The 15,638-nt window shown below is 43.2% G+C and overlaps 1 protein-coding gene across 5 annotated transcripts in view; it reads left to right on the forward strand.

Moving 5' to 3' along the window:
• The window catches only part of ABTB3 (ankyrin repeat and BTB domain containing 3), a 154,276-nt gene that overhangs the window by 117,738 nt on the left and 20,900 nt on the right, over window positions 1-15,638 (forward strand). For 3 of the 5 annotated variants that reach the window (XM_015863770.3, XM_085539416.1, XM_015863778.3), the window contains exons 5-11: window positions 2,664-2,829; window positions 5,962-6,051; window positions 9,252-9,353; window positions 10,477-10,570; window positions 10,680-10,815; window positions 12,487-12,707; window positions 14,352-14,530. In XM_015863770.3, coding sequence (XP_015719256.2) covers window positions 2,664-2,829; window positions 5,962-6,051; window positions 9,252-9,353; window positions 10,477-10,570; window positions 10,680-10,815; window positions 12,487-12,707; window positions 14,352-14,530 — 988 coding nt within the window. The remainder of the gene's footprint in view (window positions 1-2,663; window positions 2,830-5,961; window positions 6,052-9,251; window positions 9,354-10,476; window positions 10,571-10,679; window positions 10,816-12,486; window positions 12,708-14,351; window positions 14,531-15,638) is intronic. The other 2 variants (XM_085539406.1, XM_085539409.1) reach the window with 1 other exon arrangement.

Raw genomic sequence — 15,638 nt, forward strand, 5'->3', positions numbered from 1 at the left:
CCTGTTTTACTGAACTCCCTGGTTTGATCATTAGCCATTGTATTAGTCAGTATATGATTATGGTGGCAGCAGCAACAGTCTGGTCCAATTTTGCCTTTGTTCCATAAATCAGAGCTATAATCCACTTGTGATAGACCCTTTTGGGGGTGTTGACACTGATAATAGGGTGAAGTTGTGGCTTCTTGCTTTGTGGTACTTGGTCTAGATGGCATATCTTCCGTGCTATCCAGCAGCCTTGCAACTCAAACACTGCCCTGTATCCAGATCATTGCAGTGTTTACACAGCTGCTTCCACAGACATAGCCTCGAACCAAGACTTAGTCCCCCCAACTGATCGAGGAGTACTGATTTGCTGATACCCAGAATGAGTGGTAAAAAGTTCCCCTTCATAGGCTCTGAGCAGGTGAACTGATGTGCTCGTAGGGGATCAGATCCAGCCCTCAGAGGCGTCACTTACAGAGCGGTAGGTGCTGTATGAACCCATGCCAGAGCAGAACTCTGGGCAGCCCATACAAAATAAGTAAGATAGGTGGCCCCTGTTCCTTCTTCCTTCCTTGTGTGGGTGTGTAACTCAAGTCAAAATCATATTTTTGGGGAAGAGAAGATCATCAACTGGCATTCTGCACGCACCAAGTCTGGCTGACGTCAGTACAGCTCTCCCTGTTTCTGCCAGCACTGATTTTGACCCATTTTATTCAGTGTATGTTATATATCTTGGTACAAATGATGAAGCAGTGGCTTGACACAATCAATGATTCATAGTGGCAGACTCCTCTGCAGTCCTCAGAGGATGTCTAGATCTTTCCAGAGCCCTGCTTCACTGAGGAACCACCTTATTTTCAGCCCACAGACATCTGGAAATGGCCAGCTGGAGCTGGGAGGCCCAGGCGCTCCCTCTGGGCACTGCAAATCCCAACACCTACTTGTGAGAGTGCTTTGTCTTTGTTGTACATTAAAGGAGGGCACAGATGATCTCTAGCATCCTATGCTATGGGGGTAGCAAGTACCAAATGTTGCTGTAGCTCTTGTGCCAGAAATGTGCCGTACGGTGTGAACGTGTAAAAGCAGCAATTGCTCCTGTGGATCTCTGTTATAGAGCTCAGCCCTGTATATCTGAACTGGTTTTTCTTTTTCCTTAAAATTGCTCAGAAACATCTGTGCAACAAACAGCGTTGTTATGTTTTCTTTATTCATCTCCTTTGTGGGCATATTTCTTCCGCAGCTCCAGTTGCTGCTGTTACAGTGTATTTACTCACTGGAACAGGTTGCCCAAGGAGGCTGTGGATGCCCCATCCCTGGAGGCATTCAAGGCCAGGGTGGATGTGGCTCTGGGCAGCCTGGTCTGGTGGTTGGTGACCCAGCAAGGCAGAGAGCAATCTCAGGCTCATATGCCAGCTTCAGTATTGAGTCCTGCAGAAGCTTTGATCAAACTGCTTTGTATTTCCAGTTCAGATTATTTTGCTGAAAGAGGAAGAGCAGTACCTGTTACTACATACCACTGCTTCTATATAAACAGCATATTATTTGCATATTGCTGTTAAATATTAAGCAGTGTTATATATTTTATAAAGCACTGATACAGCACTTTGAAGAAGAAAATTAAATGATAATGATGTTCTGTTTATATACTTTTTTGTTCGCTCCCTTTTTTTTTTTCCATTTGAAATAGAAAACAAGTACTCGCTGTCTATTTGCAGTTTTCACTTTTGATCTTGATTTTGTTTTTCATTCATAAGTAGCCCCTTGTTTTCTGACCTGGTGTCATTGGAGAATCAAAGTGTTGTTTTTCCAGTTCTTTATCCAACTTCACAGCAACAGCACTGTGGATTTGGGCCCCACCCTGTACAAGACACTCTTCAGCATGAAAGAAAAGCAAATCTGTCTTTTAATAAGATGAAACCGAGTTAAGTAAACATCAGATTTGAATCGCCTGCTCTCTCTGGAGCTGTAGATTCACATCTTGGCTAAATAACCCCCAGCCCTTCATCCATTTGAAATGGAGATCTTGAGCAGCTTACAGTTTGTGGATCTTTTGAATAAGATCTTAAAAGAATGATATCCTGTTTATTATGCACAGCCAGTAAGGACATGTGATACTTTGCCACAGTTACCCGGCAGAAATGCTGTTCTCTTCCCTGATTGCACGGTGCCCTACTTGTCTATGGGACTCGTGCTTTCTGCTCTGCAGAGGCTCCTCTATTGCCGTGGCTGTGCTGGTAAGACACTTGAAGGTGTTTGGAATGATTTTCTCTTTGTTGTATTGTCAATGATGATACATCCATTTGATGTTAGTTCAAAGCTAACTTTTCAGAAACTGAGGGGTCTGGATCACCTCGCCATGCAGAGGGAGAACTTGTGGTGAGAATGCGCTGTGTGTTACTTTCATAGGGGAAAAAAATATCAAGTGAAAGCTCTCTTTTTTTTTCCCATTAAAAAGAAATAAAATATGTAATTTGTTCCGTGAAAGATAGACCAAGGGCAGTCTCCATTAGTATGCATTAGCACTTCCCGTTCAACACTTTCCTTGAGCATACAGGTCAAAGGAGAGCGAATGTGTGCATGACCTACATCCTTCAAAGATAGGGCAAGGTATTATTTTCCTAAGGGCAGCAATGTCTGTCCTCTGACTGTCCTCTGAGAGACTTTATTTCTCACGTTCACAGAATCGACGACTGTTTTTGTGCATCTCGGAAACTGGATGCAGTTGCCACTGAAGCAAAGTTCAAGCAGGACCTCGGCTTCCGGATGCTCAACTGTGGCCGAACGGATCTGGTTAAACAGGCCATAGCCTTGCTGGGGCCGGATGGGATTAACAGCATGAGTGAACAGGTAACGAGACAGAAATGTAAAGAAGAAATGAAATATGAGGGTTTTTCTCTGTTTATCAAAGCAAATGAGCCCAATTGTCAACTAAATATAGTCAGGACCTTAGTGCTTTCCCTGCATTAGTTTGCATTGAGTTAAAGCCCCACCAGGTGAACAACTAAATCATATTTGGTCATATCAGGTCATACTGATTATTTAGAATTGAGGTAACTCAGCGTGAGAATGAATATGTCTCCTGGTATCTTCTTAACAGAAAAGTGAATCAGTTGAAGCCAGGAGATCAGAAGAGAGCTTAGTCTTGTTCTGAATACTTAAAGCCATTTTAATGTGTGGCAGAGCTTTGTGAGGTGAACATCTTCCAAGAGAAACTGCCCTGGGATTTGCAACATGTTTGAAATACACCAACAACCCCCCCACAGCACGAGAAGGTTAATTCTCCTGCTGGCACCCTGAGTTGAGCCCTGTTTGAACTGGTGTTCTAGATGGGAAAGCCTCTTGTCAACATTACCACTCCATTACACTTTGTGGCCAATATCCACCTAACGAGGAACCTAGATTTCTCTGGAGTTACTTCTCCAGTAGGCCAGTGGTTGTGTCAAGGGATAAACCTGCCTCTTCAGTTGCCTGTCGGCAGCAGTCCAATGGACTGTGATGCTCAAGACGTCCCTTCCTATTCCTATGAGGGCAACACAGATATTATGGTTTCCTTTACAAGGGAATTTCCCTGAGTTTTTTGATGCCCCCAGATGAAAGTCATGGTTGGGTTGTGAGTTGGTTTAGGTCCTCTGGAAGGAAAGCTGCTCCAGGGATGTGAGTTATGTTGAATTCAAGAGCTTCAGTTTGGGTCAGTAATGTGGCTTTGTTTGAGAGAAGCTTTAGAAGAGGGCAGTACTCTGCAAAAAAAGATTGTATTAGAGAGCCCATTCTAATGTTCAAACATTATACTTGAAAAAATCATTATTATTTTAACTTAGTCTGAATCTGGAAACTTTTTGCACCATATTTCCTCTGTCCTCCAGGCTGAAAGCTGGGAACGCTCTGCCTTGATGAATCAAAGTACTTAATCATATGCTTAACTATGAACACATGCTTACATCCCATTTGAGTGAAAGTTCTTAAATGTTTCCCTGAACCAGCCATCCCACATCTTGCAGGGCAGAGCTGGAAGTTATACAAGGCTGAAAAAAAAGTCATTTTTATTTTGCCAAAACCCTAATGCCCTGGGTGTTGATTTTTCATGTTGTTATCGTGTTCCTGTGTGAGTAGAGCAGTAATGATGGGCTCATTAAAATCCCATTCCTCCCACTTGCAAAGAGAGGGGTTTGAGGAATGCTTCAAGGTTGAGCTGCAGAGCAAGCCAGGGGATAGGCAGAGGGACAGCAATGCAAAGGGACAGGAGTTTGGAAACCCTGTAAACCCTGATGTCACAGTGGCCCCTTTTTGTCAATTGTAAGTCTCTCTTGCTGTGGGTTCAGAAGCCATGTGTAGCACACAGGCAGCTCCTTTGCATACACCAAGGTGCCAGAGTTGCCATGGGGCTCCTGGTTATGCAATTGCTGGGCCATGCAGGTTTTTAAAGTCATGTGCTAAACATTTGATTTAATCATTGACTGACACCATTTAGAGAATCTGAAATAACAGTTTAAGTCACCTTAATTTTAAGCTGCCATGCAGTCACTGTGTTTCAAGGCCCAAGCACTGTTTTTTTGCAGTTCTGGTGGACTCATTTGCTCTGGTACTGTTTATTAACTGCCAAAAGAAATATTTTGGCACTGACTGTAGCTAAAGTCGTTTCAGATTCTCCTTGAAAGTTACTTCAAGTCACCCACACCTGTCCTTGCCTGGGGTGAAGTTGTTCCTTAATAATAGCAGGAGGCCCAAATTCTTGTTCCCTTTTGCTCTATGTCCAAAAGTGTTCTGCTCCGTGCATTTAAAGGGAGCTGTGTCTACCTTGCAGGGACAAACCATAACTTCTATTTTCTCTCCAACTCTTCCACATGCCCACTACGTTCAACCCAGCATGCAAGCAGGAAGAATGGGTAGTTCAACAACAGCAGTGGTATTGGGCTTAGGCCAGGAAGACCAGTGGCATGGCTCTGTGTCTGGCCATGCTGGGCACCCCCTGTGCCTCTGAAAATAATTTCATTTGGTGGCAGCTCTCAGATTAAACAGTGAACCCGCTGCCATCTGACTGGAATTTTACCAGGGAACCTTGAGGGAGGCTACAAACACACATCAGAGGTAGCCACATGCTGCAGTAAATGTACTGCAAAACAACTGTTGGCTGTTGGTCAACGCCACCTATGGCATTTAATAAGCAGCCTTTTCTATTATAATTTATGGTAGACGTAATGATTTTTTTTATGGTTTCATCTAAATATATTACCACAACCACAATCATACTTATCTCAAGGGAAACGGTGATCAGGCACTGCAGGTATTTCAGACTAATACAAGTTGTATAGTGGTCATTCTGAAGTGAGGGGTCATTTAATCTAGTTCTCCTCTAAACAGTGACATTCTTTCCTAGAGACAGCAGCTGTTTAGCATTTCATTTAAAATTAAATCTTTGTTTACCAGAGAGTGCAATACAAAGTATTTGCATCTCCAGCCCCTTATGGTATCCATATGGAAAAAAAACTGTGCCCAAATCTACTTTATTATCAGAGGAGCTTTGGATGTTTTTAAAGGCTCTGTCAGTAATTGAAAAGTTAGATTTTAAGAAACAGTGATCGTAGAAAACTGAATAAGATTATCATTTTTACAAACTATCAGTGGGTATATGGTTGTTTTGATAAGAACATTTCTTCATGGGGTCCCACAGAAGAGGCAAACATGCAGAGTTTTGTACACAAACATGGAGGTGAGGCTTACAGACCCAGATTCAGTGGCTGTATTGAGAATGTCAAGGGTAACACAGAAACAGAACAGCCAAAGTGACAATGAAAATGGAGATTTTATGAAATGGTTTGCTTTTGCTAGTCTGAGGGGCATGACTGTAACAGAGGTAATGGATTTCATTAAATACATACTGTTAGTTTTAATGATATATACTTAACTATTTTTAAAAAAATCAGAAGAGTTCTGTGTTAAATTTGTCAATTCCTTTGTTTTTTAACTCCAAAAAATGACTAGGGCATGACTCCACTGATGTATGCTTGTGTCAGGGGTGATGAGGCTATGGTGCAGATGCTGCTAGATGCTGGAGCAGATCTGAATGCTGAGGTGAGGACTTTTTGTTGGTTGTATCTTTGTTCTGTTGTTTGTTGACATCTTAAACTACCCCCTGAAATAGTAGCGGAGGGAAAATCCCAAGAAATAAAGATAAAATTATCTTGTCCTGGACAACACCACTTGAAATGAATGGTGAAATCAGATTGCCTTAGGTTAACATTTGGATTTGCTTCTCAGAAAGGGTCAAGTCATCGGACTTACCCCACAGGTAATATTTAATTAGTTGTGTTTGCATACTGCAAATGAAAACGGGCATTAACATTAGCACAGAGCACCGCTCTGATAGTAATTGGAGGACTCCCGGAATCTCAGCTGAGTAAAAATGAAGAGGGTAAAAGAAATGTCTGTCTGATGGCCTGCTACAGCTTATGCATTTGTACGTCTTGGGATGTTCCGTCTAAGCATCCCCAGCACACAAGTGCAGTGTACGTTCCCCTGCTTTTTTTGATGAAATGCTTTGGTCTGAAAACTGTTGGATGAGGAGCTTGAAGCTTCCAGAATATTAACATCTCTTTGATGAATGCACATCAAAAACTTACAATCTGTCCACCAAACAGATTGTGGTTCAACTCCGTGCAATGCAGGTATGTACATTTTTAAAGAGCTGTTTGAAAATCCACGAGAGAATTATTTGTTATTGGTTCCAGTTTCAGTTTGTGGAGGTCATGAGTAAATTAAACTGTCTGCTTCACTTATCTGTGTTCCATCTGTTCTGTTTTGATTTGAATGAGCTGATAAATTGTAGGTGCTGCTTTCAGCCAGACATTTTGCACTTGTAAAACATTGAATTTAAAAGCAGGAATAGATGTCACCTGTACAGACTGATAGTTGTTACTATCTTATTGCTCTTTGTGTCTTGTGTGAAATCTGCTGATGATTCCTCATGGAATCCACTCTCACCTCTTCCTTCCCACAATTCAAGTGAGCTGCCCTCGGAGCCAGCAATAACTGAGCACTTGAACCCTTGTTAGCACTGTAGACAGACCAAAGAATGGATGAACACAGGCTGATCTCTCCTGCTGCTCAGATCCCACAGCTCAGAGCATTATTTGGTTATCATTAAGAGCAGAAATCCTGGCCCTTCCATTTGGGCCAGTAATCTTCCAGACTTGAACCAAATGCAAATTTAAACAGTTTTGTCTTCCTGAAACTGCTGACATCTGAAAAAAACAACTCCAGTGAGAAATTTGAACCTCCCTGATTCATTTCTGTAGAGTGTTTGCTCTCAAATCAAATGAAAACACTTTGGGACAAGAACTATGAATAATTATGGTGTGCAATTAGAAGATGATTTGTGCACACCACAACCAACTGTGCAAATTGGGCAATTACAGCGAAAAAAGGCAAATCAACCATGAACGAAAATAAATACCCTGTCAGGTGCCTGCATCATTTTTCTTATTTCTCTTTGCAAATCAGTTATATATATGTATATTTCCAAAAGTAGCCTCAAATGCTGGGTGCCTCCATTTTTGATTGCCCATGTTTATCGAAAATGGACTCATCTCCAGATGTTCTGAGGAGCTGCAATACTCTCTGGAGTCAGTGGGACCTGTAGATGCACAGCAAATTGCAGTTGAGGCTTTAAAAGCCCTATCAGCCACAGGTCTTTTGTAAACACCATATGAACAGAAGAGAATTGTAATCAAAAAGGAGCAAAGGAGTTTAAATGACTTCATTTTCTTTACCGCTTGCCACGGGCTGCCCCAGACAGCAGTGGGAGTCCATGCTGGAAGAGGAGATGCTGGACACTGATCTCACTGCACCATGATGCCCATCCTCACCCTCTGCCACTCTTGCTCCCCAGCCTAAATCCCTCAGCTCAGATTGCTTGATCTCTTCCTTCTGAGAAAACTCAGACCTGAAGAATCCCTGTACTTGTGCTCAGACACCAGCAGGCTTCTCCAGTTGCACCAGAGCTTGTAGTGTGCTGGTCCTTACTGAGCTGTAAAAGAGAGAAGGGCATTTCAGCCCCCTCTCTTTGGCAAATCTGAGTGATGCAACCAGGCTCTGGTGCAGATCCACTCTAATTGTGGGATCTGTACAGGCTCTTCAGATTTTGTCCTCATCCCTTGTTCTCAGAATCAAGGGCTTGGTTAGATGCTTTTAACAAAATGCTGCATGTGGTGCTTGGAAATGCTATCTGCTCATGCAATTAAGCATTTAATAACTGCCCTTGCTTCCCTACATGGATAAAACTATGTCAAACAACTTAGTGAAAGCATAGTTGGCTGATAAGACAGAGAGGTGGTGCATCTTTTACTCTGATCTTAGTCCTCGTTCTAAGATGAATAATAAGATTTTGAATTTTAGTATCACACTCCATCTGAGTGTGCGAGCTCAGATTGCAAATGTTCATTAGATATTTCCATCTCTGTGAACCTCATCAATATTAATATCCCCATCTTTAAGACAGGGAAACTGAAGCAGAGAGTGGTTATTCATCTTTTCCAATGTCTACATTAGAGGAACCAGGAACAAAAACATAGAAAATTGAAGGAGCAATGTAAAAAAATACCGCTTTTTTCTGAGAATAAACTTTGCATCTCTTTTAACTGAAGCCACTTTGCTGTGTTCTAACTCGATTCAGACAGGAGAAAGCAATAAAAATGACTTTTCTTAAAATATCTGTGAAATGTCACTCTGCCCCATCAGTTCTCAGCTGTCATTTTCCCTCCGGTAGAAGAGGAGGAGCCTGGAAGCACTGCTGGAAAACTCCAGGGCAGGGACTGTGATGTGTCTTCCTTGATGTCAACGACAAAAGTCATACCGATTTATGTGGAGAGAATTCCTTTGGGCCTGAAGCAATCCCAAGAGCTGGAGCTGTAGGGGTCTGCAGAAGTCAGATGGTCCTTAGCCATAAGGGTCCTGATCCATCCCTGCTCCTCCAGCGTGCGCTGCTGTAAACAACTGTGGATGTTTTGACCTTGTGCAAAAGTGGTGGCCAGTGGTTTAGATGGAGCTACAGTAGTTGGTAAAAAGACTTCATTTGGTATTGCGCTATTCAAGCTGTCAAATCAGCATGAACAGTTTTAGTTTTAAGAAAAATTTTTGCTGGAAAAAAGTGAGACCAATCATTTTATAAAGCACCTTTCCCAGGTTTTCTATTTCACTTACTCCCTCACATGCCTGGCTTTCAGGCAGGTTGACTTTATTACACTTGAAAAAAAATAACTTTAATTTGTTTGTAGGTTGTCAGTACTGCTCATAAATACCCATCCGTCCACCCTGAGACCCGCCATTGGACAGCTCTGACATTTGCTGTGTTGCATGGACATATTCCTGTAGTTCAGGTATTATTGTATTTCCCTACCTGCATCTCATTCTTTTGTTTCTCCTCTTTAGTTCCAGTTATGCACATCTCAAACCAGTATCCTCTTGTCATACTCATATTGGTTACTTCTGCTTCTTCTAGAGTGTACTGATATATAATAGACCTATTATATAACAAATAGAGTGTTCAAACCTTAACCAATATGAGGCTTAAATAGGACAATTTTAAAGCAAACTTGCACCAAAGAAAGTCTGACAACTCCTTGTGCTCCTTCCTGACCACTTGTTTTGTGTGTCTGTTTATTCATTCATTACACTTTCTTATGCTGTAATACTTTAACAAGTACCAGACGGCTGCCTTGGTGGGGAGAGACAGACAGCCACAGCCATCGCTCTGTCCCAAAGGGAGAGAAGCTCTCAGTCTCCTTACCCGAGCAAGGCGTCGCGTGGGATATGCTGGTTCTCTGCTTTGGCATCTCAAAAGTCAAGAAGGTTTATTCTTCAAAACAGCTGTGTCTGTTGCACATGTAACCAAGCTTTGTTAAAACTTTGAAAGCCTAAAGACATAAAGGGCCAAGAGGGGCTAGAGGGCAGGCTCCATCCTGCTCTCCTTGGCCACTTTTGTTTTCAGCATTGTCACTATTCATGTGGACGTGTACCCGATGGAAACCACAGCTTTTGGATTCATTACTACGATTTGTTTTTAATGATTGCCTTTCTTTGGCCATGTCTTTATAAAAAAGATGGAGGCAATTGAAATCTGTTCCATTATAAGTTGGTCCTGAGCTTCTAGAAGACCATAAAGGAAGGATGCTTGTTGGGCTGATATTCAGTATTTCCATCTTCAGTGCATTGCTTCCTAACACCAACCTTATTCGCATTTCCCATTCAAAAACACTGGGTTACACTTTTTTGGCTCTGAGCCTTGGACACTAGTGCTCCTGGTGTCTGGCAATGTAAAATGAGCGAAAAAAGGAATCAATTTGCCTCTGTAAAATAATGAGCAGAACTTGCATGTCACTTGTCTCCATTGTATCTGGTTTGCAGATAACAAGAAGCATTAGACTCTCATTCGTCACTGTTCATGAACTCTTGATCACTGTGGTACCCCCAGTTGCTCTAAATGGCGAATTTTCTTTCTAGTTGTTGTTAGATGCTGGAGCAAAAGTAGAAGGTTCCCTGGAGCATGGAGAAGAAAACTACTCTGAAACTCCTTTACAGTTGGCAGCAGCTGCCGGTAAGGATTTTCTCCTTCCTCTGCTGTAAATTCTTCAGTTGAGATCTGTGATTTGGATGAGCAAACAGTGGATTTTAAAAGAAGTAAACGTGCATCTCTTGACTTGCAGGAAATTTCGAGCTGGTCAGTTTGCTGTTGGAGCGAGGAGCTGACCCCATGATAGGAACTATGTACAGGAACGGCATTTCCATGACTCCACAAGGTGACATGAACTCTTTCAGTCAGGCCGCTGCTCATGGACACAGGTAGAGTGGGAACAAGTCTAGTGGCATCCTTCACGTGGTTGTATTTTTCCTGGGAGTCTGGTTTGAGCAGATGGGTGAAAGTTCTGCATGAACAATCAAACAAGCCACCAACTGAGCAGAGATGTAAGGCTTTTTGCTAGCATGTGAATTAAACCAGTTGGTGGTACAACCTGCTCTTTCTATCTTATTGAAAGAAGAGGAAGGATACTCCTCGTGGTGTGTTGCAATGTGATGTTTGTTAAATGGTAGATTATGTGATGGTGGAAAGGAATGCCGAAGACATTCCTTCTGAATTTCTTGTTGACGTATTTCTGAGGTTTGGGGTGAATTGTGTCTGTACTGCTGCAGCCTTTGCTGTCACTGAACAGAGTTCCTGCATCTGTGTTTACTGTAAAGTCCTGTGTGCTTTAATGTTGGATGTATGCTGCAATTCTTTAAAGAAAGTAATGAAATGAAGCACCTGGCATGCATGATGTTGCAACGTTCAGGAGTTTACTGCAGTGCAATGGATTAGTATTATGATCTTCACGTTCCTGCTTTTCTAATTGTAGCCATCCAGAGGAACATAGATACAGGTTAGAGACAGTACCTATCGTCTGTTTGCTTAGAGAAGAGTTGCCAGTGTAACAACATGCTCATGGCATGTCAGGGTGGGTTCAAAAAACACTGCCCATCTGGAGCCTGCGAGGGATCTCTGGGATGACAGACAAGAGAACTTGTTGCTGGATTCTTGCATTTACTACTCAGGCCTTGGTGCCAGCTGGTGTGAGTGAGAGCCATGTGCCTGAGGAGGACTTGAGGCTCTGTTTACATCACAGACCCACAACTTACTTCTGAGAACTGGCTCTTACACTCCTACCTCTACACTGCCCACACAGGCTCCCTCCTCTTTCCCTCTCTCCCCAAACCACTCCTTTGGGACACCCCGTGGCCTGCTGTCACCCCATGCGAGGTTCTAAGCAGGTGTGGGGAGGATGTCAGAGTATGATGGAGGTGACATGGTGGCCAGCCTGGCTTCTCTTCTTATAGTTGTGGAAACCAAGAGCAACTCCTTTGAGATTGATGAACTTATGCTGGTATGAACCTGAAGATACCAAGTCTCTGGCTGAATTTGGGCCTGGTGTGTGATGGCCCAGATTTGATCGCCCAGCCAGAACAGTCCGTGATGTGCTTGAACCTGCCCTGACTGGCCTTGTTGAATGTCTAGTTGCTCTAGCTTTCCCAAGCTGCTTTGAGTGTTAATCCAGTGCTGGTGCTTTCCATAGCTCCAGACAGCTCCCTTCTCAAGTGGCCTCCCTGGTGAAAGTCCTGAGTGCTTGTCCAAAGGCAATCCAACCTTAACCCGATGGTGGGGCAGGTGCCAGAAGTCATGAGACACGTGAGAGTCACGTTTAGCTCATGGGTTTATGTTCCCACAAAGTTCCTGCCATTTGTTTGACATCTGTACAGTTGCTGTCATTACAGCAGCATCTTGCAGTTGTGGTCTGGTGGGCTAAGAGGTGGGCTAACAGAGTGATGCTTGCTTTAGGACTGCTGTAAACTATTCCATTAATTGGAGTAATTTCTGACCTGCTTGCTGGATAGGTGTCTTGCACAAAGTATCATCACCACTGACTACTCTCCTGCTCTTCTTTCCCTGCCTCCCTCTCTGTGTCATGCTGTAATTGCCAGGAATGTCTTCCGTAAGCTACTTGCTCAGCCAGAGAAGGAAAAGAGTGATATCTTGTCTCTGGAGGAGATACTGGCCGAAGGGACGGACCTACCTGACTCTGCAGCAGCTCCGCTTTGTGCCAGCCGCAACAGCAAGGCCAAACTGAAAGCCCTGAAGGAGGCCATGTACCACAGTGCTGAGCATGGATATGTGGATGTGACCATTGACATACGGAGTATAGGTCAGTGCTGGCACCCTTGCTTCTCTGCCTCATCAGAGATACCGCTGTAAGAAATGTGTCTTTCGTGTGCTGCTGCTTAAACTGACTGCAGCTGAGCCTCCTGAACTTCTATGGAGGTGGTAATTGCAGGGGGTTTCCCAGCAGGTTTGTGGGTGAGGATGGGGAAGGTAAGTTCAAGTCAGCCCAGGCTTAAAGCCAAGGCTATCAGAGCTTCTCTGAACTCAGTTAAGATTCCTGCTGCCTAAGCAACTGCAAAATAGAGCAAACTGCTTTTTATGTCAAATTGTGTGTGCTAGACACACTCTAAGAGCAATCTCTTATTTTCCACCCTTCATCTGGAACATGATAGGGGATCCTGCAGGTTTCGGGGCCATTTTAGCTCCATAGCATATTCTGCTCTTCAGGACAGCGTAGTTTCTACCAGCAGCCATCTTCACTGCTGCTTGGCAGAGCGTTAGCTAAGTCTCTGGGGCAGTGTTTGTCTGCTGCTTCCAACAGTTCTCTTCTGCACTCTGCCATTTCACAGTCCACAGTTTAAACATCTTTTTTTTCCCAAGGTTTATGAGCCTTTGAGGAGAAGAGCAGTGAACTGGCTTCTCAGTGTGCTAATTGTGCCAGCATGGGGCTTGAGCACTTCAGCAGCCTGTTGGAGGTCTGCTTCTTCTCATGGCAAGAGTGGTCAGGATCACAAGAGGGAATGAATCTGGACTATGTGTCCATTACTCTGTGCCTGATCTCCATTAATTTTTCCCTGGAGAGAGGCCAGCGTGGCTGTTGTGCCTTCATGTAGTGCAGCACTCCAGCACTGAGGACCTCTTCTGTGTGTCAGGGTGTACATTCTTGTTTTACCAGGTGCGCTGGGCAGGCAGAGCTCTTGGTGCTGAGTGAGAGGAGAGAACCAGAGCTGCTCAAGGTGCTGGGCATTTGCTGAATTGGAAGGAAAGTCCTTATGTTGCCAAATCCCAGGCTTCTGTTTCCTCCCACTCTATTCTGCAAGAACAGAAACTAGGTCACGTCCAGCCTAATGTTTGGAGTACTATATTAACTTTGTGTGTTTTCTCATTCAGTGCAGGGGAACATTTCCCTTTAAGTTCCTAGAGAGTGGTTCTGCCATGACAAACAGCTACTTGAAAAGGCTCCTTAACTCACCCAGTGCTGTTTAGGGGAAATAGTAATGATCAGTAGAGGACACGGGCTAGGGCTTACAACTAAAAGTTGTAGTCTGAAGACCACCAGTTTGAATACAGCTAGGTAGTGACCAAAATCTTTTGTTTCCATTCAGTGGCTCCCCAGGGCCACATTCAAACAAATGAACTCATGTAAATCTAGTTTCCAAAAGGTTTTTGCGTTTCAGAGCACCACAACAATTACCTCAAATTGGCAGTCTCAGCAGAGAAGCTGAGGGCTAGATGAGCAAAGAGACCACAATTTCCCTTAGTAGTTGGAGGAGAGCCTCTGTGTATTAGGTCTGGGACGTCTTGATAACCACCCGCCTTCTCAGCTGTGGGTAAATAGGAATTTTATTTCTAGTGTTATTTGGCAGCTTTTGCTTAAAATCTGAGGATTAATACAAGTGAAGATGGAAATTACAGGAGGGCACATCTTTCTCTGGAGCTGGGAGTAAGCTCTGTCCTCTTTCTGTAGGTGTTCCCTGGACACTGCACACATGGCTGGAGTCCTTGCGAACATCCTTCCAGCAGCACAGACGACCCCTCATCCAGTGCTTGCTAAAGGAATTCAAGTCCATTCAAGAGGAAGAGTACACAGAAGAGCTCATCACACAGGGGTTGCCTCTGATGTTTGAGATACTAAAAGCCAGCAAGGTAGGATAAATTATGTATTCTAAAGAAATCAGACTCATTCTGATCCTGTACAACAGAAACTGCTCTAATGTTTTTGCACAGCGGTCCCAAAGCTGCTTTAGAGCTGTATAGGATTATTACTTTTGTACTGTGTATCTCATTTTTCTTTACTGTGGAATCATGGGTTAAAAACACACAAGCTAATTACATCTTCCGCTACAACATCTTAATACTGATGCTAACTGAGGAGACAACAGGAGCTAATTCATAGTGGCGAAATTAAAATCACAAGGGTCACTGTAGCACAAGAAATGCTGATAACCAAAACCAACCAGTGACTGACTTTACCCAGCTTGCTTTACAGCACCGTGCAGCAAAGCTGATGCTCACGTTTGCTTTGTGTTTATTTAACCCCTCACATGATTCTCTCTTCCCTTAATGTGGGATCATGACTTCTAAATTTGTGAGGAGATTGGTTTCTACGAGAACACATGCAGAATGATTTTTTAAAATCCTATGTGTGTTTCCACTTGCAGCCTCCCCAGGTTTGTTCTTTCAGTTGACGTTGTCTTAGCCAGATACATCAGACTAACAAAACCTTTTGAGGGAGGAGGTGCCATTAGGTATGTGAGTAAAACAGTGAAGAAGAGATGATCACTGAGCAGGAAGGAAAGTGAAGGTTGTTTTTTTTTCTTATGTGTTACAGTACACGCTGCTACAGTTTTCTTTGTTGAACTGGGAAGTAACATTTCTCACCCAACTCCACATGCAACAGCAAGGAGCAAGTATTTTTAGCACCTACAGCAATAACCTAAATAATGTGAAGAGAGTTCTGGTACAGACACACACTACTAAAGGATACCAGGCACAGTATAGTTAGTAAAAGCCAACACGGATTTATTATATGCTAATGCAAAAGATGACTTGGAGTACAGTCCTGACCAAGTGCTGAACATTTATCCCAGCGATTGTTCTGATTTCTGCTCCCATGAATGTTTCCTTTGGGGATAGTTTGGTGTTGATTTGTATTGCGTGGGTATTTATGGAGAATATTTAGATATACCTTTCAGGAAATCATTCTAAATCCTCAGATTTGTAGTCTGAACTGCCTTGGGTTAATACATGTTCA

This window comes from Coturnix japonica, chromosome 1 (assembly GCF_054131305.1).
Source record: "Coturnix japonica strain WE chromosome 1, WE-NBRP24, whole genome shotgun sequence".
Lineage (NCBI taxonomy): Eukaryota > Metazoa > Chordata > Aves > Galliformes > Phasianidae > Coturnix > Coturnix japonica.